Below are 25752 nucleotides of genomic sequence, written 5' to 3'. Positions count from 1 at the left end.
CTTCCATGATTCTATGATTCAAGCACCCCCTGAGCTGTAAAACCTAACAGGCTTATTCTTTTATCCTCATGCACCTGACTGGGTTATTGTGATGGGGGAGGAAGGTGGTGGGATTACTTTGAGCACCATGGAGGAAAGCTAGGTATCACTGTAATAAAGATGATACATGGTCTGTATCAGGGTGTGGGTAATTCCTCAACAGGGGAAGTCTGCAACTGCTGACTTTTAAAAAAATGTTTTTAATCTGCTTGTATCGCTTGCACATTAGTTTGGGAGACCTGGTGGGTGGACAGAGCAATAAATAAATAATTTTAATTCAAGGTGTCCAGATTTTGGGCTGCAGCTCCTAGAATCTCCCAGGCAGCATGGCTAAATCGACACACCGTTGGTTTCCCTAAATGTTCCACCTATATTTTGTCCAAAGTCACGTTGCAGAAGTTACGCCTGGCGACGTCACTGCCAAGGGACAATTCTCAAGAATCAAAGACTTCTTCCTTTTGTCCTGCAGCTCGTCTGGTTTTGAGATAAACCCTTCCAGCTGTGGGAACCATGGGATGGAAGCTCGCTTTGAAAATTGTTACAACAGGAAACTGACGTCACCCACCTCCTCTGCACTAGCTACCCTGAAATGAAGAGCAAGACATGCACAGAAAAACTGGCTGATGGATTGGGTCCAATCTGAGTTAGTAGAAGGCGGCTGTTCTACCAGGTGCATGATTTCTACCAGGCATTTTTGGACATCTATTATTAGCAGCCCAGCACCATTTGGTCTAGAAGGTCTGAAACCAAGTTCAAGGAACTTACTCAGGATGCCCTCCGTTGCATCGTGCTGAATGAGCTTCAGGCTGGAGATTTTCACATCCGCTCCTGTACATTCAACAAACGCATCTGCTTTCCCTCGTTCTTCTATCACAACGTCATCTGGCAGACCGTAGCCTTCAGAGAAAGTGACAGAAATATAATCACATGTGGGTTGCTACAGTTCAGAAGCTAATGGAACTTTCATAAAGCCCCTGTTAATTCCTGTTCTACAGTATTGTATGTATTTTTGAGAGCAGACCAGAACAGCGGAGCTACCATCTTCTGTCTCAATTGTACAGGCAAAAACACAGCTAATAATAAGGGTAGAAGATCATACACAAGATAATCTAGTGCATTTGTACTCCAAAATATGTACCTGTATGGGTTATTGCACTTATTCCTTTGTTGAGCGTTCAAGATTACAGCTCTTTATTCAGAGAAGGCTATTTGGAATAAAGCAGATACATCCGGAACTAGCAACCGTTCCATTCTTGGCAACATCGCTCAATACCCTCCCCTGTTTCTCCTCTGTGTCTTCACAATGGGACTGCAACGTTGAATCCTTGGTTCAATAAGGCATCTTTCACGCCCCTTCCAGAATCATGCGTGCATTAATGAAAACGACGTGACAGAGCTTCGAAAAGTCACTTTTTGAGATTAAAACTCCCACAAAACCCCTGGATTCATGCAGGCTGTTTGCACTAGCTACAGAGGTAATCCAGAAAGGTTTCTCAAGTTGTGCAATCTATTTCAACAGGGTTGTAGGAAAGAACATTTAGGAGAGGGTCTTCCATGTTTTGCTAAGAAACATTTCAATTTACTCACAAACCTTAAGCCAGACCTTTCAAACCTGGAGTCCTCCAGAGGTGCTCGACTAGAGCTCCCTCTATCCACAGCCAGAAGGGGTCGCGCTAAAGGTTTAGTGCGACCAAACTGGAGGGCATCGAACTGAGACAGCTGACTGAAGTGCCACAGAAATGCAGCTTCCCCTAAGGCAGTATGTCAGAAGCAAGCCAGACGGCCTTGCATTGATGTTCCCCACACCAGCCTCAGCCAACACAGCTGGTGGTGAAGCAATGGGAAAGCATCTCTAACTTTGTTCACCCCTTGCACTATGCTTTCCCTGCAGCTTCTTAGCAACCCTTACAAAAGCCAAATGAATGAAGCATCCTCATTATGAACGAGATTGTGGGTAGAAAGCCGATACGCAGGCAGCAAAAACCACCCACTGGTGGCTGTGCCTCTCCACCACTTAATAGCCAATGATGCAGACACAGGAGACTTTTAAAACAGCCGTCCCCTCTCTTTCTCTCCAGCTATTTTCTGAAATCTGGACAAAGACGAGGATTCTCCTCCTCTCTGGATTACAACTTTAAGTATCACAGCTGCAATTTAAGATCCATTTTCAGAGACAGGAAATGCTACCTTTCCAGTCTACGTATTTTGTTAGGTTCTTCCACACCGCAGTGGTCGCCATCATAATTCAACCTCCGGCTTGCAAGGAACTTCTTTAGAAGTTCTGCGGCATTTAGGTGAGTGCGCCCAGCACCTTGCAGGGCGAGGTTTTTTTTTTTTTTTTTTTTTTAAGGGGGCTTTAATGCTGAGTTAAGTAAGCTATCCACAATTGTTTACTCTGAACCACTTAGAGAAATTTACAAGCATGTAAAGATTTTTATGGCTTGTCGCTGGCAAGAATAATGATAAGGCTGGCGAAAACACAGACACCGTTACAGCCGCAAGATCTTTCTGGAATGTTTTTTTAAGTGCTTACGAGCTTTTGCTTGAAAGGCCGATCCAGCAAGAAAGTCTTTCATCCAAACTTGCTGAGTAAGTTGAAAGTGAGAGGAACAAGCCAAGAATGAGAAGCGAATAACGAGGTCTATGTAAATCCAGAATGCCTCTTCTTCAGCAGGCATCCTTGTGTACCAGGGATGGGAACATCTGATCTCTAGGCCTAATCCAGTCCCATGGAGGTTCTCCAACTGGTCCAGTTATGGTTCTTGCAACTGTATCCACCAGTATAGCTCACTCTTGCCGTAGATGCAAGAGTGAAAACTCAAACAGGGATCTAGATGATAACCCTGTCTGTCCTACTCATAACATCCTGGTGCTTCAGCTTTGGATACATCACAACAGCAATCACGAGGCACCCTATTTGATTTCCTTTTTGCCAGCAGCTGTATATTGTTCTACTAAATAAGCTATACATTTCAATTGTGCTTTTGTTTGGAGCACATACTGTACTTCCAAATTACTAAGTCGTTCCCATGCAGGAGTGCCATATTTTCAAAATGATGAAAGTTTATCATAAAGCTCTTCCATCTACAAAAAGCAAGGGGCTGTTTTATTAAAAATGAGTAACACAGGGTTATGCCTCATATCTGAATGCTGTAAGGGAAGCGTGCGATGCTGGGTCATCCTTTCTTGATATTCACAAAATTCATTTCAAAATAAAACCTTGCCTGCTTTTGAATGGGAGGCCAACATTCTGCTCCGGATAGTAGCCATGCAAGGAATGGAAGTCACAGAAACAGCCACAACGATTTGATGTGGTACCTGCCGCCCACTGGTCATGCAACCAAAATTTGCAAAAACAGCTGCAAGCCGTTCTACAGCTTCTGTTCCATGTGCTGCAGTTTGGAACAGCCGACTGGCCTCCATATTCAAATCAGACAAAATACACTTCACAGACTTCTAGCCCCCACCACTCAATCTGTGACAGTTACTTGTTGGAGGACAAAGAAATGTTACTTGTCATTGCCAAAAAAAAAAGTGCTAACAATGTAAAAACATAATAATATTATCCCTCAAAAGTAACCCATAGCAGGTAATGCCTTTATGTTTAACGTATTATGTCTGAGCTGTCTAAAGCATACATACTAGACTGGATTTCCACTCAATTCAGGCAGTAGAATATCTCCAGGATCCATCTTTTCCAGAAAATGCATAGCACTGTTTTATGTGCTTTGTTGTGTTGTATGCTGCCAAGTCACTCAGTCAGTGGTGAGTAGAAGAGGAGGGTAGATCATATTAACGGTGGGCAGCTGGAGACCCTGCAGATGTTGATGGATTGAGTTCCCAACAACATTCACGGTTTCTGGATTTTGGGAAATCCATCCTAATGCTGAACCAAAACTTCGAAGCTCTACACGAGCGATGATGGCTGCCCAACAACACATGAGTGGAGAGCATCATTTCGCATCCACATTACAGCAGGAAACCCCATTTTCCATGAAGTATCTTCTTGGTTCGATTGAACTGAGTATGTGTTAGTAGGTCTAGTTCAGAGATGGGGAATGTATGTACTTTCACACACACCCCAATGTTGCTGGACTACAGGTGCCATCTGCCTTAGCCAGTACAACGAATAGTCAAGGGCTCTGAGACGCGCAGTCCAGTTTCGGCAAAAGTCCTATTGCGCATTATCAGTTACAGGCTGAGTCATACAACTCAGTTTCTGGTTCATTTTTTATTGGTGTTGTCAATGGCTGTTCATTTTGTGGGTTTGGGGGGTTAATTTTCTATTGTTAACTGCCTAGAGTAGAGCTTGAAGTGCTAGATAGCTCAGTGGCTTAAATCTCTCGCTGCAGACCCAGAGGTTGGGAGTTTTGATTCCCCCTCCCCTGTGCTTCCTTGAGAGAGGATGGACTTGATGATCCATAGGGTCCCTTCCAACTCTGCAGTTCAAAGGTTGTTATTATTATTATTGTTGTTATTATTGTTGTTGTTGTTGCTATTGCTGTTGCTGCTATTGCTGTTGCTATTATTATTATTATTATTATTATTATTATTATTATTATTATTATTATTATTATTATTATTATTATTATTATTATTATTATTATTATTGCTATGTCAGGCAGTATATAACTATTTTTGAAACAAACAAATACAGTGCAACTGATAAATGTCCACGGCGATTTCTTAACTTGCAGAATTCACCTCTAAAATTTGCACTATTTGTCCTATACCAGCATACGGTAAGAGGAGTTGGGTCAGTGTCTGGATGTCCAGTAACAAACTGGAGAAGTTTTAAAAGCTTTAAACAAACTGCTGGATAGCTCAGTGGTTTCGGTCTCTGGGTATGGAGCCAGAGGTTGGGAGTTCGATTCCCCACAGTGCCTCCTTGACCAGGGCTGGACTCGATGATCCACAGGGTCCCTTTCAGCCCGGCAGTTCAATGATAATGATGATGATTATGAATACAGCTCTCCCTATTTGACAAAGTGGTCCATATTGCAGGCGTCATCGTTCAATTCGGTCTCTTCCTTCACACATACTTTGCACATCATTAACACCCATCCAACGTAATTAATAGCCCATATCATCAAAGTGTCACCCACTGCTTTTATTTCCCTAGCTTCCATGGTTTTCAAAGGGGTGGGGTAGTAGAGGGGGAAAAAAAACCTTTATGAAAAACCACAAGCGATAAGACTTCCTGGCACTTGTTCAGTCATTGAGTCGACTCCATGAATAAACTAGATGTAAGCTTTTGTTCCTTAAAAGCTGGTGGCAATGTCTGGTCTAGTACGCTTTAATTTGCTTGCTCACATTCCCCTGACCTCGCTGATGGGATGTGATTTGTCGTAAATACCACCCCGCGTGACCAAACCATCTTATCCTCGCTCCTACCGATAAAATAAAATTATTGAAACCCTATATCCTGCAGGGACATTGCCTAGGAGAGTGGCTATCTGTATAAATCAAAACCCATTCGAGAGACGGAGAGGAAGAAAAGGAAATCATCATAATAAAAAATAAATAAAAAAAACAGAAAGACAGCAGGGACGAGAGGGCGAAGAGAGCCAAAACAGCAGGAAATTAAACCCTCGGCTCTCTTTCCATTAAGGAGTTTTGACAAGATACGGATCAAGACTGCAGCGCCAACCGTTTGCGGAGCGCGATGGCAAGACTGCAGCAAAACATGGCCTATGATATGAACAGCTGAATGGGGGCCCGGAGCTCTTTCGGAAAATGTCATAGGCACAACATTGCCTAGAGTAACAGCATTACAAGGAGAGTTATAGGGTTGCATGAAAGGGCATTCCTCAGAGTCGCTCCTCTACAGCCAAAAGATATGAGAGGAGCCATGCTGAAGCAAGAAGACAGGGACAATGGGCATTGTCATCCAGTAGGTCTCCAGGTTGGGGAAGGCTGATGTTTTATTTATTTATTTAAATGTCTACCCTACCTAGCTAGTCAACTAGCCACTATACCCTGGGCAACTTCCAAGGGGAAAAAAATGTAAATATACAACATAAATTAAGATCACAAAGACATAAAAGCAAAAAAAACCTTCATAAAACCTCCAGTCTAACTGATTTTCCAAGACTCAAGATGGCGAACCATGGACCAACATAAAGTTGCTACAAAATAAACATTACAGAGGGGTGAGGTTTGGAAAGGCCTGGGTAAAAAGCCAGGTTTAAACTGGCTTCCAAAAGCTCAGGAGAGCGGAGGCCAATCATAGTTCCTCAGGAAGGGAGTTCCAGAGGAGGGTGGCCTCTATCGAGAAGGCCTGGTTTCTGCTTGATGACTCCTTGGCCTCTTTTGGAGCGGCCACCTGCAACATCATGGATTGGGGGGACGTACAGGTGGGACAGAAGGATGACCCGAGGGAGAGGAGCTCTGACAGGCAGTGATGTCCTAAACCAGTGGTCCCCAACCTTGGGCCTCCAGAAGTTCTTGGACTACAACTCCCAGAAGCCTCCACCACCATCTCTGCTGGCCAGGATTTCTGGGAGTTGACGTCCAAGAACATCTGGAGGCCCAAGGTTGGGGACCACAGTCCTAAACCATAAAGAGCTTTATAAGTTAGCATCATTACCTTGCATCACACTTTGTATTCAGTATTACTGAAAAAAGGCTTAGTGTTTAAGACTTAACGATGGTCTGATAAAATGGACTGCCCAGCAGAGTCAAAGAGGAGGAGGAGGAAGGGGAAATGACTGGACACAGTTTTAGCAATGCTGCATTGGACAACTAGAACATGATTTAGTTTTGGTGATAGTGTAGAATCAGCACAGCCACTGTTAAGACTTGTACTTGTCGCAATTGTATCTTCACCTTTCCCTTGCCTTTTAAAAAGGCACAACATTTTAAAAGCAAAATGGGGAACTTATGGCACACTGCTGCAGAGGTATACTGGATACCTTGCAGTTGTGGCCAGGTACATATTGGGACCACAAAACACAGCATCTACACCAGAATCAAAGAACATGAAAGACACTGCAGACTAAAACAACCGGAAAAATCGGTAGTAGCTGAACATGCCCTGAAACAAGCTGGACAGGAAATCCTATTTCAAAACATAGAAGTACTGGACAACACCAGCAATCATTATGTTAGACTACACGGGGAAGCCATTGAAATCCACAAACATCAGCACAGCTTCAACAAAAAAAGAAGGAAGTCTAAAACTCAACAAAGCCTGGCTCCCAGCATTGAAAAATATAGCCTGCAAAAATGTCTACAAACTCTACGCAGCCACAAGGACTAGTGATCACTGCAGACAAAAGACTAGCTAACAACACCTATCAATCAGTGACAGATCATCTCCCCCTTTATCACAACAATACACCCATAACAAAAAACACCCTGATCATCATAATCACCCAATCTCCCGAAAAGGACAAAAACTCCTGTCCTCTGAAGATGCCAGCCACAGACTGGCGAAATGTTAGGAAGAAAAACCTCCAGAACACGGCCAAACAGCCCGAAAAACCTACAACAACAAATTTTCCATTTGTCGTTGGACTCCAATGTCCATCATTCCCAGACAGAACGGCCAGTGTCTGGGGATCATGATGGCAGCAAGACTTTAACAAGATGCAGGATTTGGGGAATTAAAGGAGGAAATTAGAAGTTTTCTAAACTCAGACAACATCTAAAAGGAATGTGGATGTTCCTGTTCCCTCCTGTGCTTCAAACATGGAGGTTATCGGGCTTGGGACCCCAAGGTTTCATGGATTATGACTCGAAAACCTCTGGTTGCTGGCTGTGCTGATGAGGGCTTCTGAGAAATATAGTCCAGGACAACCAAGAGTGTCAAGGTCGGGAATCACTGTTTTAAAGAGAAGCAACGGAACAGCTTGTAAACGGAAGCTCTTACCTTCCAGGGCAACAGAGTCTGCAATGTACAGACTGCCCTCAACAGTGTAATGTCCTGGGCAGATTATGACTGTGTCTCCTTCATAGCAAGCAGTCATAGCAGACTGTAGATCATGGTGGAACTGGCGAGAAAGAGAGAGAAAGATGCAGATAAAAGCAAAACTGAGGGACTGGAATCAGGAAAAGAAGCAATGTCTTTCTGCTGATGTCTGAATCTTTCATGCAGACAAGTGTCAATTCCAGCCCAAGAGAGCCGCCTACATTTATAACCACCCAAGTTTTACAACAAGCATCGGAGACTCTGTTCTCAGGCTTGTCACTAAGAGCTAACAGATGGGCAGCCATCAAAGACATGACCGATTCAGCAGCCATCCCGCATCTTTGGAACATGGTTTGGTGTGCTATCAAGTCAGTTCTGATTTATGGTGACCCTTTCCAGGGTTTTCCAGTTATAGAGCGCCCAGAAATGGTTTACCCTTCCCTTTTTCTGGGGATACCCTGGGACTGTTCAGTTTGCCCAAGGCCAAACAGGCTAGCTTTTCTCCCAGGAGGCAGAGAGAGGAATTGAACTCCCAACCTCTGGCTTTACAGCCAGATACCTAAACCAATGAGCTATCCTGCCAGCGTATGGTTTTTCTTTGCAAATATTAATCCAATTGAAAGACCATCTGTTGGTACCTTCATACTTCAGGGAATGAGTTGGCCAATGGGCTCCAATTCCCAGCGATCGGACAGTGATCAGGGAAATGGGTAGCTCAGTGATTTAGGCAAGCGAGAAGTTGGGAGTTCAATTCCCCCACTGGGCCTCCTTGACAGGGGCTGGCTGGACTCAATGATCCCCAGGGTCCCTTCCAGCTCAAAGATGATGATGATTAAAAACAGAGACCGCTTTTTTGGATAGGAGAAAAAAAACCTGCTAGGAAAAAAAAAACATAACCACTGTACCTGGATTTGCATTTCTTCATGAGGCGGTTCTGGAGAAAGCTTGTCCCTGACCAGACACTCTAAGAGGCTGGACATCATTGTGGAAGAGACAACATGGGTGATGGTGTTGCCGGATGAGCGTGCGCCTTTCGCTCGGAGACCAGCGTGCTTCTGATAGCCAAACACGTACCTTCGAAAGGAGCAACATATTTCACAAACCTCTCTCTGCTGTCCTTCCACAAGCAGGCAAAGACCTTTCTCTGCAGGCAAGCTTTCCCTTAGTGAGTGATTGCCTGAGGGGGGATTTTAAATGCACAGTTGTTGTGCCTTACTGCTTTGAATGTGTTTTGGCACACCTTTTGCTTAATGTTTTTTAGTGTAGCATTTCTGAGAGAGAGAGAGAGAGAGAGAGAGAGAGAATCGATCCAAGCCTGAAAAAGTGGTTTTGGGGTAATAACGTCCTAGTGTCCCCTAGCCAAGCCCTGCTGTCCAAGGTTGATTTTCCACTTGACATGGCTAGGTCTTTAAATCTCTAAATCCAAGGGCAATCTAAAAATATGTTAAATAAAAACAGAGGTCTGCTCTACCTCAACAGAGGATTTTCAATGAGTTTCAGCTTCTGTTTCAAGTGCTCTATCCTTTCGTAGAGTTTCATCCCTTCCACCACACAGACGTTTTCTGCTTCGGAATCGGAATCGCCTCCAGAGAGCCTGTTCCTCACGTCTACGAAAGCCCGGTATTGCTCCTCGCACTGGGCAAGACGGCTGTAGTACTCGGCCACAAGGGTGGAAGGGACCCGATCCTCAGCGATGTCATAGTACCTGGAAATTCAAAGTCAGGAGGCTGTTGGGAAGAAGGAGAAACAGGCTCCCGACTAGATACAGGCCTGGGGCTTCAGTCTGGAAAGTTAGAAGGAACAAAATCCATGGTCCCCAACCATCCTGGACAAGAACGATGGTAGCTGGAGTCCAAAATGTTTGGCACGCCAAAGATTCTGTGCTTCTGGTCCTACGGCAGCTGATATACCTGGGCTGTGAGGGCCACCCAGAGGAGTTTGAATATGATCAACCTAGGCTGGAATTCCCTGAACTAAAAAAAGGCTTCTTATTTCCTAAAGTCCATGATTAGTTCTGCAGTGACATCTAGAGGACTGCTGGTGAGAACAACATGCCCAGTCTCTCCCACCAAGACTCTTTTTCTGCTGCAGGTTTTGGGAAACTGAAAAATCGTGTCTCTTGGAAAATTAAAGCCACTGATTCCCTTGAGTGGTATTCTCCATCTGTCTTTCATTCCGAATCTTGTGTCTCAGATTGCTACAAAAACAATATCTTATTTTTCGTCCAGTCTCCTTGCTTGGGCTCTGTTCAAGTTCTCTCTCTTCCCCTGTGGGCAATTTCTAACCTCTTCCAAACCGAACAACTTCCCCTTCCTTTACTGGATTCGGGCTAAATAGTAGGAAGCTGTCATTTGGTGTTCGGGGACTTCAACTCCCAGAATCCTCCAAGACTTCCCCAGATATAATTCGGGGAATTCCAGCCCAAAGACCTCTACGTACAGACACTCACATTTTGCTCACCTGGATGAAGACCTGTCTCCAAAGTTGCATGGCCATCTCTGGCTTTGTTTCCCATCATTAATGTACAAAAAAGAAGCTGCTTTCTGGGTGTGGTGGTCTCACTGCCCTTCATTTATTTATTTACGTGTCTATCCTGCCCAACTAGCAACAAAGTCACTACTCCGGGCGGCTAACAGAGCAACACCAAAATAACATAATTAATAGGAATAAAAACAACAGCAACAAAAATTCAGAGAACTCTTTCGGTTCTGTAGAGGGTGCCTCCCTAAGAACTATGTGTCTGGAGGGGTCGGTAGCTGTGGGTCTGCAGGCTGGAATTCTGCCCGGGGAATTCTTGGAGTTGAATAATACTTTTTTTAAAAAAATGAATGGCACATCCCTCCTACAATCTTGTTGCCTGAGAAGGTGAACATTCCAAGCAAGGGCAGCGGATCTGAGTGAAATCTAAGGCATACGTACAACAAAATAAAACAAAATTGACTTCCTGCCTTCAAACCAGAAGCCACTGCCCAATCCCAAGGTTTAAAAATATCTTTAAGAGGCACTTGCAATCTGAGTCGAGGTTCAACACATCTGACGAAATAATCAAAGTCGTCATCATCCTCTTCATCCCAGCTCCGCCAAATGTGCTTGTAGAAAAACCTTCGGAACAAAAAAAGCAAGTTCAGCAGCTGAGCCAGACCCTGCAAACTGAGGACAAGGTTCAGAACAGAAAGGGGGAATTCGAACTATCAGCCAAAATCCTACTGCGTAGCTGTGACTGCAAATGGAGCAATTCACTGCAGCTTTTCCCTGGCAATCAACAAGCCCCCATTTGGATTTCGGGTGTGTGCTGACCCACCAAACTGGTGCATGTGCTTACTGAGAATTAGCAGTCAGAAACCACCACGAAGTGCACTGCTTGGCTTCTCCAAGTATTAACTATGGAACTTCCAGGATGTTTTCCCACCACCTGTCCTACGAGATGCTGTTTATCGGTTCCAAAATGGAATTGAAATGCGATCCAATGTGACTTGTTCAGCCCAGAAGGAGAAGTTACTTTTTAGGGCTACGACTCCCAGAACAATCTAACCAGGATGGCCGCTAGCTACCATGCATACAAGAGTCTAGTAGCCCTACTCTAAAGTGACTGCCACAATCTGTGATTCAGCCGCAACCTAGGTGTCTCCCCCATCCACCCACTTCCCAAATCTACCTGACATGCTCAACAGCAAGGGCTGTCTGGTCAAATTCCCCCGATTCCTCAAACACGACCCACAGCTCCTGCAACGGCAGCCGATGTTCTTTCAACTCAAGCAGTTCCTGCATGCGCTCCGGTGTGAAGGTGCCCTCTTGGGTCTCGCACAGGAAAGGCTCACAGAGGCGCACCACGGCTTTTAGGGTGGAGTATTCGACATCAACAACCTGGTGAGATATACAAGATGAGCCAAGACTGATGCAACTTTTTGCTGCACAGCCCCGCTCTCGGGCAGGTGAGCAACCTACAAAGCAGTAGAAAAGGAGCAGAAGGTAAATTGGGCAGAGCCACTGGTAGATCTCTGGATGAATTACAGTAATTTTAATAAAGAATAGCTATCTTTGCAGTGGTTGACCTTGTTCTAATTATATTTCAGCCTCAGCGTTCCTAAATCTGTAAAAGAGGACTATTTTAACCGATCTTTGTTCAGCTCTGCTGGACCATTTCAGTGTGCGGCCCCAGAAGTGCCCATTCTATAACAACGCAAAGTACACCTCTCCGTGTGTGGTTCACAGGGTGCAATAAAGAACTGCTGAGCCACTATTTTGTGCTTGGGTCTCGTTGATGGACTTCAGAGTCCTAATAAAAATGGCAGTAGATCTCAGCAGCCGAAGTCTGCCCACTCTGTAACACATCACACGTCTAACAGTCTATCAGCAGCTCGGAAGCACTTATTCAAAACAGCATGGGATGACGAGTGCTAAAACTGCGCATTGAAACTGATGGGTGGACAATTTAGGATGGTCAAAAAAAAGAAAGTCACTTCTCCATAAACAAACTTCTGGAATTTGTAGCCGTAAGATGTAATCATGGCTATTAGTTCAGATAACGTCAAATGGAGATTAGCCAAATTTCAAGGGTAGAGTCTCTCTTTTTTTGTATCTATTGGCTGTAATAGCCACGTAGAAGGCAAGGCTTGGAGAAATTCCAATTTTAAACCATGCCTGCAGGAATAATCTCTGTCCTTAGCTGGCTTGGCCATGGGAACTGGAAGAATATGGGAGCGCAAGTCCAATAAGTAACTTTTTGAAGCTCTAACAGGGCCTTCATGTTCTCAGCACTCAAGAGATGCTTATGGGAAGCAAAGATCAGAGAAATGAGCCATTGCTATTATGTGGTGCTTGTTGGTTTCTCAGGGGGAGGCTCTAGCCAGCACTGGTGACTGCTTTTGTTCCTAGGCTGCAGGACACGAATGAACCCCAACATTTCCCATCCTAGTTGGTGGTTTTGAGACCCATCTTTGCCAGTAGCTGCCCAAGTAAACTGTGATCGCTTGAAATGTTATCCACCGGCTTTTTCTGATATCTTTTCTGAGTGAGGATACCATGACAGTAAGCACAACTGGAACACAGTAAGTTAGTCAGAAGAAGAAAGATGCATTACTGAACTCTTCTAAGCAGGGTAATACCAGCAAACAAAATGTTACACCACAATCACAATAAGATTAGATGGCTTCAGCAATGACCATTCAGTGATACAGGAAATAAAGAGCCATACAAAAGACAGCAAACAGATAATTGCCAAGCCCTTTAATGGGCCTTCTGAAACAGTGAGAAGATATAGGTCCCTCTGGGTATAAATTATTGAGCCATAAATGTTAAAGATTGGCTTCTCCCCACCCAGCTAATGCTGGCCTCTGTTTGCTTCTTAAATGAGGGTAATTGCTAGTATTTCAAGCAGAATAGCAGCTAGCTGCGGCTCTGATTAACTTGATAATCACTGAAACCAATCAGAGGGTTGGCAGATTGTTGCTGCAGGAGATTGCAGAAATGATATTGTGCGGCAGTGCAAATCAACATTCTGCAAGGTGATTTGAAAAACTGGCTCAATCCAAACAAAAACTATACCATTTAAAGTGTGCTTCAGATTAGGACCAAATTTGGCAACTAATCTGCTCTTGCTTTCTGCCAAATTTGGGGATGTTTGACAAATGATTTTTGACTTATAATTTTTTTAAAAAAGGAAAACTGTTTTACCATTCACAAAGAGATACCAAGAAGGGGAAAATCTCAGAAGCTGACTTCATTTTTCATTAGTTAACCACTTCTCACCTAAATACAAAGCAACTGTCAAGCTGTTTTTCAACAAGTGCGAATGGTAGTGAGCACACAAGGGTATCCTATAAACCAGTGGTCCCCAATCTTTTCCCAACCACAGACCAGTTGGGGGGGGCGTGGCACACTCATGCAGGGAGTGTGGCACACTCACTTGCATGCACACGGTGCACTTGCAGGGGGTGGAGCACACTCATACACAGCACCATTTGCGGGGGGGGTGCTTGCACGCCTGCGTTTGGCATACTCGCAGGGGGCAGAGCACACTCACATGCATGCATGCAGTGGCACTCACAGGAGGGGCTCTCTCACACACAGCATGTTCGCAGGGGTGGAGTGCGGTCACGGGGCGGCAGGACATGTGCGTCCGTGGCCCAGTCCTGCCTAGGCCACGGGCCGCTGCCGGGTCACGGACCGGGGGGTTGGAACCCCTGCTATAGACCATCTTTTCTGCTGCCATTGTTGTTGTCAGTATTCTGTCTGGCCTTTGCTACTTAAAATTTGGCATCCTTTTTCCTGCTGGCAACACAGGCATGACATTTTGCAACAATATTATGCTATTTCCTGGCATTTAGAATTGTGGTCAGAGAGGTATAATATTTCACATTCATAAACCAGAGGGAGTTGTTTTTTTAAAAAATTGAATTGTCTCTTTATTTTGCATTGCCTAGTTATTACGGTTGCTTATTGTCTGTATCTCTAAAAGAGATGCTACCTAAAACAATTTCAACTTTGTATATTCCTATTGTGGAGCATGATGACACCTGTTGGTCACTGTTGACGCCATGCAATGTTACTGAGTGCTTGCTGTGTGTTTATTTTCTGCCACTGGACATACAGCAGTCCTGTTATCCGAAATCCTGTTGCTTAATGTAGCAATTTGCAACTAGAGTATGCTCAGTTGAATCAGTGGGAATCTGGTGAGTCTACCAAACACACACACTAGAAGCCTGCCTAAATTATAATTATTAAAGCATAATAAGAGCTGTGCAGGATTGGACCCGAGGCCTATCTAGTGTAGCTTTCTGTTCACACAGCGCCCAACCAGGTGCCTCTGGGAAACCCCTCAGAAGAACATGTATACAACTCACGCCTCTGACATCTCACCGTCCATAATCTTACTGTAGATCTGGATTGTGGCAATGCACACCATTGTGGGTCTGGCCCAGAAAATGGTCCTTAACATCCTTGAAACAGTACCTTGGAGCTGCCGAACACCAGCCTTCATCGGCCAGACACTTATGGTGCCTTTCATCGATCCATGAATATATCTGAGGCGCCCATTTACTGATGAGAATCAGAAAGGCAAGCACTGGAAAACAACACTTACCTCAACCAACACCTCAAATATGCTGGTGCGCCAGATCGCCTGCCATCCGGACGGCTCCAGCAGCTTCTCCAAATATTCTGCGGTGAATTCTCTCACTTCCGAAACTTTACAGTCCGCTAGGCACCACATGCAGGGAGAGGAAAGGTAAATATAGTGGGGCAAATGGCCAACCAGGACGTAGCTGTTAGAATTTCTAGGTCATCTGCATAACAGCCCCTTAAGCATTGCTGATCCTTATGGCTCTTAGAGTAGCGACAAAATGATCCCCGAAATCGCTAAAGGATGGGCAGTCACTGAAAGGTCTGGTGGCTGCACCCACCTCATTTTCATACACACACAGGGCCTTTGGCAGTCCCACTTTGGTCTAAAACAGGTCATTCAAAATATTTTATCCCACCTTCCTCCTTAAAAAGGATCCAAGGTGGCTCCCATTATTAAAAGACAACATTGAGTATACAAATACCGCACAAAAAAAAAAAAAACCATTAGCAACACCAAACCATATTAAAAGCAGTGAAGTATAAGAATCCATTTAAAACCTCACTCCGGCAGCCAGTCCCTGAGGGAAAGCTTGCCTGAAGAGAAAGGTCTTTGCCTGCTTGTGGAAGGAGAGCAAAGATGGGGCCATGCTGGCTTCCAGTGGGAGGGAGTTCCAGAGTCTGGGAGCAGCCACAGAAAAAGTCCTCTCCTGTATGATTACTTGGGACGCCCAAAAAAGTTTGTTATGTGGTCTCTTGAAGGCTCCTGAGAATGTGATTGGCCTCTGTTAGCCTCATAAATAATCTTAGGGGATGGAGAAGCAGTCCATGAGAATCCTGACCAGCCCCTGCTACATATCTGTATTGCTGCAAATGAAGAAGTTTGTGGGGTAAACAGCAGTGGGTTGTTCTGAGACATAGGTGGGCTCTGTTCAGTTCTTCTACTCAAAAACAAACCTTAGCCTCAGAATCCTTTGCTTCTAAGCATAGGCCTTTCAGATTCATTCATTCATTCATTCATTCATTCATTCATTCATTATCTTGCTCCCATTAGTGTCACAGCAGTACTCTGGGCAGGTTACAACTCGTGAAATAGAAAACAAAAATAAAAATAGAGATGTTAAAACAAACAGCAAAGACCCTAAAAAAACAGATGACACTGACTAATCCCAGAGTGGATGGAGGAAAAGAGGAGAGGGAAGTGGAGGAGGGGAAAGAGGGGGGAAAAGGGGAGGGAGAAAGGTGGTCAGCTGAGGTTGGTGTGGAAAGGCTCTCTGGAAAGCAACAGCTTTAATTGCTTCCTCAAAGTCTACAGGGAGGGGGATAGGCAAAGCTCCTCTGGAAGCTGGTTCCACAAAGTTGGAGCCACTGGAAAGAAGGCTGTACCTCTTGTAGAAGATTTATGGTCCTCCCTTGGAGTGGCCACCCAGAGCAGCCTTGACTGGGATGATATTGTGAGTCAGGCAGATGACGTTAAGGAGAGACGCTCCGACAAGTAACATGGGCCCAAACCATGGAGGGCTTCGTATGTGAGTATCAAAACCTTGAACCTTACCCAGGACACCATGGGCAACCAGTGGAGGCCAGCCAAAAACCGGAGTGATGTGGTCAAATTTACTTGCACCAACCACCAGTCTGGCTGACACATTCTGGACCCTCTGAACTCTCCGGATCAGGTTCACGGGGAGCCCCATGTAGAGGGCATTGCAGTAGTCAATCCAGGAGATGACCAGGGCCTGCACCAAAGTCCTGAGGGAGTCCTCATCTAGGGAGGGGCAAAGTTGGGTGATTAGCCTAAACTGGTTGAAGGCTGATCTGGACATGGCTGCAATCTGGGATGCCCAAGAGAGAGCCGGGTCCAGAGCAACGTCCAAGTTGTGGCACTTGGGCTCTAAACTGGAGGGGAGTACCATCCAGCCTAGGGACCAACCCCACCTAACCTATCGGAGGTCCATCTCCCCAGGAACAAAAATCTCTGTTTTGCCTGGTTTCAGTTTCAGCCTGTTAGCCCTGGTCCATTCCAGTACTACAGCCAGGTCACGCTCCAGCATCTGGACGGCATCCACTGCAGAGGTGGCAAGGGAGATAGAGAATTACTCCAAAACTCCTGATGATCTCCCCCAACAGCTTAACAGCATTGGGGAGAGTGCCAATCCCTGAGGAACTCCATACTGAACTCTCTGGACACGATCCTCAAGGAAGGATCAAAGCCAGCTCAAAGCTAAGCCCCCAATCTCAGCCTGACAGGGCCTGTCCAGGAAGATACCATGGTCAAGGGTATGCAAAGCTGCTGAGAGATCTAGAAGTACCAACAGGTCTGCATTCTCTTCCTCAATGAGGTCATGGATCAGGTGGAACTTATTATTATTAGCAGACCTGGCATTAATCAGCCAGAGGGTGAGAATGGAGGCAGCAGCCGAGCTGGTACCCATGTTGGGGAATGGCAAGGTCAGAGCACATGACAGGCACCACTTGCCTGGCACATGGTCTTCTGTAATGACAGGCCAAAAAACCCCCCACAGCGGACTTTCTTCGGCCCAACACCACCTGGATGGCACCATCGTCCAATGAGACAAGGCTTGCACCCACACCAACCCAAACCTACAGGGAGGAAAAACAAAAAACCAAGATAAATAGATATACATCAAACCAACTGCCAGGTTGCACCAAACCATCTTGCGATTTCAACAGAAACCAAGAGGTCTGAGAAGGCTGCCCTGATTTACACGGCGAGAAAGCAGTTAAGACCAAGGCAGCTGACTAAATGAAAAAAGAAAAAGAAATGAAGGGCAGTTACATATGTTCGTACTTTCTATGGCAGAGAGACAGGAGAAAGAAGTAAGTCCTTTTGTTCCTGGACAACGATAAGAAAAGAAGGGGAGCATCGGAAACAATATAGACTATTAACATAATTGTAAACCAGCCACTTGTAAACAATCACGCACAAAAAGGCTCCAGAAGACGAGAAGGGAGGATTTACTACAGGGATAAACAAACTTGTTTATATATACTGAGCGACCTATTCCTGAAGGGGATGCTGTTAATCTGTCAAGGGCTGCATGTCTAATGGTGAACCGGATTTAAAAGCGGATAAGCTCACCCCTTTTCTAATTCTTCCCACCACTCTCTTTCCACCTCTCCATCTAATTGAAAGCTTGGCTTGAATGAATGACTGTTACATAAATTAGGCCACAGAACGTCAAGCTGAGGGTGGGATGTGACCTGCTTCAGTCGATAAAAATGGGAGACTTTGTAGTGCATGTATTGGTGACTTTAGTAAGCCTGTCTTGTAGGAGTTAGGAGCCTGAAAGTGCAGGATGCCATTCTGACAAGAGATGAATCTTAAAGCTAAAATGACACTGGCATCAAGAACATGGCTTCAGAAGTCCTGGAAGTTACTCACCCAGCATATAATCCTGGTAGGCCTTGAACCGCTCGTAAAAAAGGAGGTTGTTTGTCTGGAAGATGTCTGGAAGCCGTGTATTCCCCTCTGGCTCAACTCTTTGCAAGGCGGTCCCGGGTTTGTCGTGACTCCCATAATCACTGGAACTGCTGCATTCATCATCACCATCTTCACCCTCGTCTTAGAGCAAGGAGAAAAAAACATCCACCCAACGACGTCACTAAGGTTCATTACTTGCAGTATCATCTACTACAGTGGTCCTCAACCTTGGGCCTCCAGATGTTCTTGGACTTCAACTCCCAGAAATCCTGGCCAGCAGAGGTGGTGGTGAAGGCTTCTGGGAGTTGGAGTCCAAAAACATCTGGAGGCCCAAGGTTGGGGAACAGTGATCTACTACATGTACGGTTTTCTCCTTTAACACGGAACAGTTTCATCTTTCTCTATAAAAGCCTCCCCAAAGCCACCTGCTACTTGTGTATTTGCCGTTAAACACAGACGAGACGGCAGAGATGTGGAACTTCAACTCTTCTAAATTTTTGGCCTACCTTTCCCACCAGCCCCACCCCAAGAGAGCCAATGAGAAGGAATTGTGGGAGCTGTAATCCAAAAGACAAGACCACAGGACCCATAATTCCTCTACACAGTCTTGCAATGTGTCAAGTGCTAATCTGTTTGAGCTAGGAATTTCTAAGGTAGGGACCATGAGCATATCATTATTTGCAGTGGCTTCTTCTCCCCACCTCCATGCCACCAAAGTCCTGCAACGTTGTTTCCTGTGGCTGTCTATTTCCTCTACAGAAGGGGTTCCCAGATATTCTTGGACTAAAGCTGTCTTCACCCCTGGCTGTGCTGGCCAGGATTTCTGGGAGTTGTAGTCCGAGAACATCTGGGCACCCAAGGCTGGGGAGGGGAGGGGGAAACAAGACACAGTGCAATCAAATAGATAAAACATAAGGTGCAGCGCAGAGTCCAGATCAGAGAATGGTTTTAGACTAATCCCAGTCTCTCACCCTAGTCTTAGAATAGGATTATTGGAAGAATAAAACTAAAAGTGGAGGGGGAAAATACACTAATGACTTCTGAAAGAACCACAGCATTAAAAAAAAATATGACAGGAGATACATGAACTGCCAGTGTTGGTGTGGCAGCAAACTGGTAGGTTAATAATTGGATTAATAATTAGATTTCCTTCGATTGTTTCCCCAAAAACAAGACGGAAAAGGGTGTTTACCAAGTTTAGGATCCTGGACACTTTTCTCTGGTTCAGAGTCCCCGGCACCTGGCACAGGCGGTAAAGCTTCTTCTCCCCACCCGCTGCCCTCGGGGTCTCCTCCTTCCATCGCTTCCTCCTCCACCACCGTCGCCTCCCGTCGGGTCTCACAGGTCTCTTCGACAGCTACAGGTGCTGCTCGCCCGGCGCTTGTCTCTGCCCCGCCCATCCCCGGCACCGAGGAAACGGGCTCCTCCCGCTCCGCCATCACCTCCCCGTCCCGGGATTCCCCTTCGGGTGGCCCGATCACCATCGCCCGCCCGCCCTCGCACGCAAACCGCCCGCCGCTTCTCTCCGTTGCAAATTTCAAACCTTCCCGGGCGCCCGGACTCTCTTCCCGTACGTCATGGGTAGGCGCTCTCGGATTGGTCAAAAGGGGGCAACACCGGAAGCCTGGCAGCCAATCAGCACGCGGTCAGGGGGGTATTCTGGAACGTTGCAACATAGGGAGGAGGCGTGGCGGGAGGGCGAGGAAAGCGGGCAGAAAGCTCTTTTAGCTGGGGCTGGCTCTCCTGGCCCTCCAATATTGTGGACTACACTTCCCATGATCCTTTACTGTTGGATCTGCTGGCTGAGGCGCCTGGGAGTTGGAGTGCAGAAAAAAAACAAAGTTGCAGTGCGGAAAAGATGATTGGTTATCCCCGTGATAGCGCGATTTCCCCCTTTGTTCGAATGGTTTCGTGCTTGCCTGAAAGTAAACCCGACAATTCAGTATACAGAATATCTATGCAAGAAGTCCCGTTTAACTAAATAAAAATTCCTCTTCTTATTTTGTATTCTTTCAGTGGGGCAGATTCTTATATTAAGGGGGGAAATAGTTCGCTGGACATAAGTCCTAGTTAAGCTGCAGACACACATCTTCATTCTGTCCACTCTGGACTGCCTCACTTTGCCCAGTAGCAGGCTTTTAGTTAGTTTATGATTTTGTTTACCATTTTTAGTGTGGTACTTGTTTGGTTTTTTTTTTTACAAAAATATCAGTGTACTTGCTATTTTTAGCTTTTAAATATTGTCTTTTAATGATATAAGCCGCCTTGTTTCCTTTTAAGGAGACGGATGGTCTAAGAAATATTTACTGTATTATAATAACAATAGCAGTGGTATAAACTTTGAGTGTCAAATATATACCTTCCCAAATATTTATAAAGTTTAAAATGTATGTGCAATATAGAAATGCTTTGTTTATAAGCACTAAAAACTAATGGTAACAAGATCAGTTTTTCTGAAAACCTGTGACTAGCTATGAATGCTCAATACAAGTGTGTGCCTGCTTTAAAAAGGAACATAACACATTCCAAACCTTCCTGAGCATTTTAAAATCAGGAATGCACACCCTTTATTTCTGTCCTAGCTTCGCTTGCTTATTTGAAACAATTTCTTCCTTATCATTTCTTTCTTTTTTTTCGAATCGGAGCCTTGCACATTTCATAATCATGGATGGACATGAAATCGAGGCAAAATCGAAAACCAATCAAAGCATCAAGCCATTTTTGACCAGAAGCCGTCCCAGCCTAAGATGTGTGCAGAAACCTTTCCTCAATTTAGCCGTCTTCCAGGGGGGTTGGTGTCCATCAAGTTGGTGGTTTCAGTGCTGTTCCAGTTCAACACTTCTGGAAGTGAAGGATTTGCTGGCTGCACGTCAATGCCGGAGGGGACTCAAGATGTTTTCATTCTTCTATAGAGGCTCCTTCTAGGTCCCTCTATAATTTCCTTAAAGGGCCACAAGATTCTTGTTGCATCCTTCATCCTTGCTCTATACAAATTTTGAGCGTGTCTTGATTCTTATTGCCACAAGGCGGCAACATAGCATTTCAAATCATGATGGAAAACTTGAATGTGGTAGCAGTCATTGGTAAAATCTCACATCTATTCAGTATATGCAGATATACACATAATACAACCCTTTGACAGCCTGATAGAAATACGTTGCTGCAGCAGAATTTGTTTCTCCATTTTTGAGGATCCTTTCAGAGGAGAAGGGGAAGGGATGGAACGTGGTGGAACACGAGCAGTGCTACTTATTTATTTACCGGCTTATACCTTCACCACTGCAAGCACCATTACTGGTCCCTAGAAGCTGCCTTGGAGAAGGTGGATGCATCTTGGTCTGCACCAGGTCTCCTGAACCCTCATGGGGGGCGGGGGGTGTCCTTCACCTTCTCCTCCTCCAGGACAACCTGGCTCCTTCGTGGGGTTCAGTCTGAGGGCTCGGCTCAAATGAGCCTTCCATCTACATGACTAAAGTCCCATCCTGCTGCTTCTACCAGAGCTTCTGTGGTTACGAGGGCTGCTGCCATGGCAGAATGTGTATAGGGTAGCTCATTTCCTGCTGCTGGATCAACCCCAGGAAGCTGTTCCTGGCCAGTTTTTTTCATTAGAGCAGGTACTACATCTGTGTTTGGTTGCCATGGCTGCTCTTGTGTAAACGCATCCACATGCCTTCCTGCCTTGTCCCAGGCTATCTCAGGCTCCCTGTCCCACAAGGAATAAAACAGACCAAAGAGTACTCGTAATTATGCCGCTTCTCTTTTTCTGCTTTTCCCTCGGCTTCTTTTTGCTTTACCCTCCTCGGTCCCTGGCTCAGATGATAGGAGGCATTCCTGGATCCTCCATCCTCCCTGAGAAGTGTGGGACCCATGAATTCTTCAGTCTAGCGTCAGCACAGTGTGTCCCATGTGGGCAGAAGCTGGTGAGAAGCCCTGATGGTAAGTGGCAAATAGATGGCCCGCTGGACCTCCTTGCCAAGGGGCTGGACTCGATGATCCGTAGGGTCCCTTCCAGCTCTGCTGTTCTAGCATTACAGTATAATTAAGAATTGCTGGATAGCTCAGTGGTTTAAGTCTCTGGATACGGAGCCAGAGGCTAGGAGTTCAATTCCTCACTGGGCCTTCTTGACAAGGGCTGGATTCAATGATCCGTGGGGTCCCTTCTAGCTCTGTAGTTTTAAGATGATGGTGATGAAGATGACATACACAGAAAGTGGGTGGGGGAAGAGGGCATGTTGTAGGAGCCAAGAATCTGGAGTTGATAGAAATGTCAGATGTTTTGCAGTTTTGATGGATTATCTATAATGTCAAAAAAGACTTTTTGTGTGTGCATGCATGTGCACTTCTGCTTGTATCATAGCTCCAAGACTGCAAATCCCATACATGCATAATTTGACACATGAACTCGACCCAACTCCGGGAGGCAGTGGAAGACAGGAGGGCCTGTAGTGCTCTGGTCCATGGGGTCACAAAGAGTTGGACATGACTTAACGACTAAACAACAACAAAGGGATCTAGGGGTGTATACTTTGTGATCATTCTAGGGTTTTTTTAAATCAATTGATTATTTTAATTAACTAAGGAGAAGACTGCACAGCAAGGGAAAACCCGGGCTGTTTTGTGTTTTCTCAACCGTAGTCCCTGCTGGTTGCCGAAGTTGAATGTTTGTACTCTGCATTTCCAGCACTTGGTAGCCAACTTCCTTAGAAATGAAGCTGTGGTCAGGTCTCGGGTATTTCTGTCTTCAGAGATGGTCCCCAATTAAAAATTGTTTTTAAAAAAGGGAGTAGAAAGGTGGTTCTGTTCTTTGCAAAGGTGAGAACAAGAACAATCAAAGGAGAATTTTGAATGAGGAGAGGGAGAGAAACACCAGCAGTATCTAAGAAGAATTACAGCGAGGAGGCATAGCTGGATATGTAATATTCATATGTATGTCTGCAATTAGTAAAATGAAAGATATGTATGAAAGGCTATTTGGTGTCTCACTGCTACCTGCTTTGGTCAGAGCAGTAAGTGGAGTCTTCCCTCCTAGAACTAATAGCAGGGGACAGAGTGAGTGAATCATCTCCCCTTGTATATATTTCAGTGCTCACTCTCCTGCTATTTAGAAATAGTCATAGCATCAAACCATTCATTTCAGTGCACATGGAGCCAGAGCTTAGAGAAGTTACTTGGTGGACTACATTGCCCAGAATCTCCCAAACGGCGTGGTTCCTAATTATGCTGCTAGTGCTGCCTGGATCTATAGTCCCTCCTAATAATGTTGCCAGGCTGTCTTTGTAGCTCCCGATGCTCCTGGAGGGCTTTGAAGGGACAATTATATTTAAAGCGAGGTGGGGAAAAGTAGGGATGTCCGGATGTGGCTGGGCTTCAGCTCCCTTGACCGCTAGCTACTGATAGCTAAGGAAGGCTCAGAGTTCTGGTCCAGCAACGTCTGAAGGGCTCCAAATCCTTAAAGGCAATGAAGGAAGAGGCTAGTCCCGAAGGACAATATCTGGAGTGCAAGCCTGAGTAGAATAAGGTGTGGAACAACGTATGTTAAAATATCTAGGATAGTTGTTTAATGTATAGTAAAAAATTAAAGATCAAGCAAAAGATTGTGTTGGGAATGTGATGGGCAGAATGATCTAGCAGGGAGGTGGCTTCTCGGCTGTGTCCCTTGCCAGTCGTGCTGTTCTTTTTTGCAGGCTTGAGCTGTGTTTGTGTTGCTGGGCTGAACGAGACAAAGGAGCCACCACTTCCTTCCACCTGCCCTGGCTGTGTAAGAGAGTGTCTCATCATTTCTTTTTCTCTTACGCAAGGTGGACCTTTGCGCATTGCCTTATATATATATTCGTTCCCTTACCCTTCCTCTCTGCTAGGGCAACGTGGCACCCAGCACGCTGTGGGAATCCATGTTCCTTGATGCCGCTTTCCTGGATTGCAATGTAAGTGGCATCTTGCTCTCCTCTCTCCGTCTTGCTTTCTCAGCCATGACGTTGGGCGGCTTTCAGTTCATAAGTCTCCATGGAATCAGAGTCAAATTAAGCACAAAGAGTAATGCATATTCCTTGTGATGAAAACGTTCTCCCTTCTGGAGATGACATTTCTTGCATGCCTTAGCAATCAAACTTGCAAAGTAAGACCAACAACCAATCACAAAATGAAGTGTGCTAAAGGTGTGGTGCGGAGGTGAGTAGAAAACGCATGCTGTGACAGGTAGATGCCTTTCACCCATTGAGGGAACACGCCTTCTAAATAGCAACAAAGCTTGTTCTCTGCTTTGATTTTTAAGTGCAGCAAATTGGACTTCAAATAACTGTTTTCTTTCCTGTGAGTTGCCTAACAGGATTGGACCTCAGCACTAGCTGTCTTACACTAGGCCGCATCATGCAGATCTAAACAAAAGCAGAGAGGAAGGACCGGAAGAGAAGACTCAAAAACACTGAATACGGAATAAACCATAATAATTGATACCAAAAACATAAGAAGGTGTAGGAAACTATATAATGCATGCACCTATATGCAACCCAACAGTCCATCAGTCAAAATAAATCTCCCAAGAAAAGGATCCTGTGCAAAAAATATGTATGGTCAGCAGTCACACACAACAAAATTGCAATTTTCAGATAAATAATTAAATGACAATAACTGTGGGATGTGTTATAATTTCTGTCCATCTTCAGAGGAAAACCTTTGGGCTGGAGTTATAGGGACAGCAGCCAAAGCAATTTCTCCCAATTAGCATAAGTCAATGATTCAATAATTTGAGGCAAGGGTAATTGTTCGAGATTGATGACTTAGAAATCAGTCATTATGTTGTCTTGGTCCTGCTCTTTCCCTCTAGAACACCTGCAATGCAACAGCCTGCCAAATTCTCACTAACATGGTCATTTTGGAAGCTTTCACATTGGAAAACAGAGCCCATGATCTCTACACAAAGGCCAAGTGAGTATTCACGTGCACCTACATCCGGAACGGCTGCCATTGGATCTGCAGGTGTTGAGGTATATGCTGTTTCTGTGATGGGCGGCCTTTTCTACCTTAAGGGGCAACGAAATTGCAAAAAAATGTGAGAAATGCTCCAATATTGGGACAGGCTGATTCACTTTTTTTTTTCCTTTTTTTTACTTTTTATCACATGATACAAAAGGAAATACAAATCATCTATAGCTCCCCCCAATTCCTGGGGCTACTACTTTTTTTTAAAGAAATGGATCCAATTGCATCAGTTCAGATGTGTAATTGCTTGAACCGATGTAGAAAAGCTTTTCTTTCAGCACATACAGCTTTTTCTTCTTTCCATGGGCAGGACTCCTCTTTC

The 25752-nt window shown here is 45.1% G+C and overlaps 2 protein-coding genes across 4 annotated transcripts in view; one reads left to right on the top strand and one right to left on the bottom strand.

Annotated features, from left to right (window-relative positions):
• Nucleotides 1-20013, bottom strand: part of SHCBP1 (SHC binding and spindle associated 1) — a 28671-nt gene extending 8658 nt beyond the window's left edge. Inside the window, exons 1-9 of the mRNA XM_072980496.2 lie at nt 19645-20013; nt 18414-18593; nt 15033-15148; nt 11607-11815; nt 10961-11053; nt 9423-9656; nt 8857-9025; nt 7913-8033; nt 805-936 (exon numbers count right to left, since the gene is read on the bottom strand). Of these exons, the coding sequence (XP_072836597.2) occupies nt 805-936; nt 7913-8033; nt 8857-9025; nt 9423-9656; nt 10961-11053; nt 11607-11815; nt 15033-15148; nt 18414-18593; nt 19645-19936 (1546 nt within the window). The 5' untranslated portion in view covers nt 19937-20013. The remainder of the gene's footprint in view (nt 1-804; nt 937-7912; nt 8034-8856; nt 9026-9422; nt 9657-10960; nt 11054-11606; nt 11816-15032; nt 15149-18413; nt 18594-19644) is intronic.
• A 106-nt stretch (nt 20014-20119) lies between these two features.
• On the top strand, nt 20120-25401 carry LOC144584430 (uncharacterized). Of its 3 annotated transcripts, XR_013538661.1 has the most exons (5): nt 20120-22388; nt 24137-24210; nt 24311-24376; nt 24778-24920; nt 25276-25401. XR_013538661.1 is itself a non-coding variant. In XM_078380534.1 (4 exons), the coding sequence occupies exons 1-4, from the start codon at nt 22199-22201 to the stop codon at nt 25378-25380; spliced, it is 435 nt and encodes a 144-aa protein (XP_078236660.1). In that variant the 5' UTR covers nt 20120-22198; the 3' UTR covers nt 25381-25401. The 3 variants fall into 3 exon arrangements, 2 of the variants coding, with proteins under 2 accessions (XP_078236660.1, XP_078236661.1); XM_078380534.1 differs by lacking the exon at nt 24778-24920; XM_078380535.1 differs by lacking the exon at nt 25276-25401 and having other exon boundaries at nt 24778-24996.
• The last annotated feature ends 351 nt before the right edge of the window (nt 25402-25752 follow it).

Source organism: Pogona vitticeps, chromosome 10 (genome assembly GCF_051106095.1).
Source record: "Pogona vitticeps strain Pit_001003342236 chromosome 10, PviZW2.1, whole genome shotgun sequence".
Taxonomy (NCBI): domain Eukaryota; kingdom Metazoa; phylum Chordata; class Lepidosauria; order Squamata; family Agamidae; genus Pogona; species Pogona vitticeps.
The sequence above is the reverse complement of the archived record's forward strand: the minus strand, read 5'-3'. Positions and strand labels throughout refer to the sequence as shown.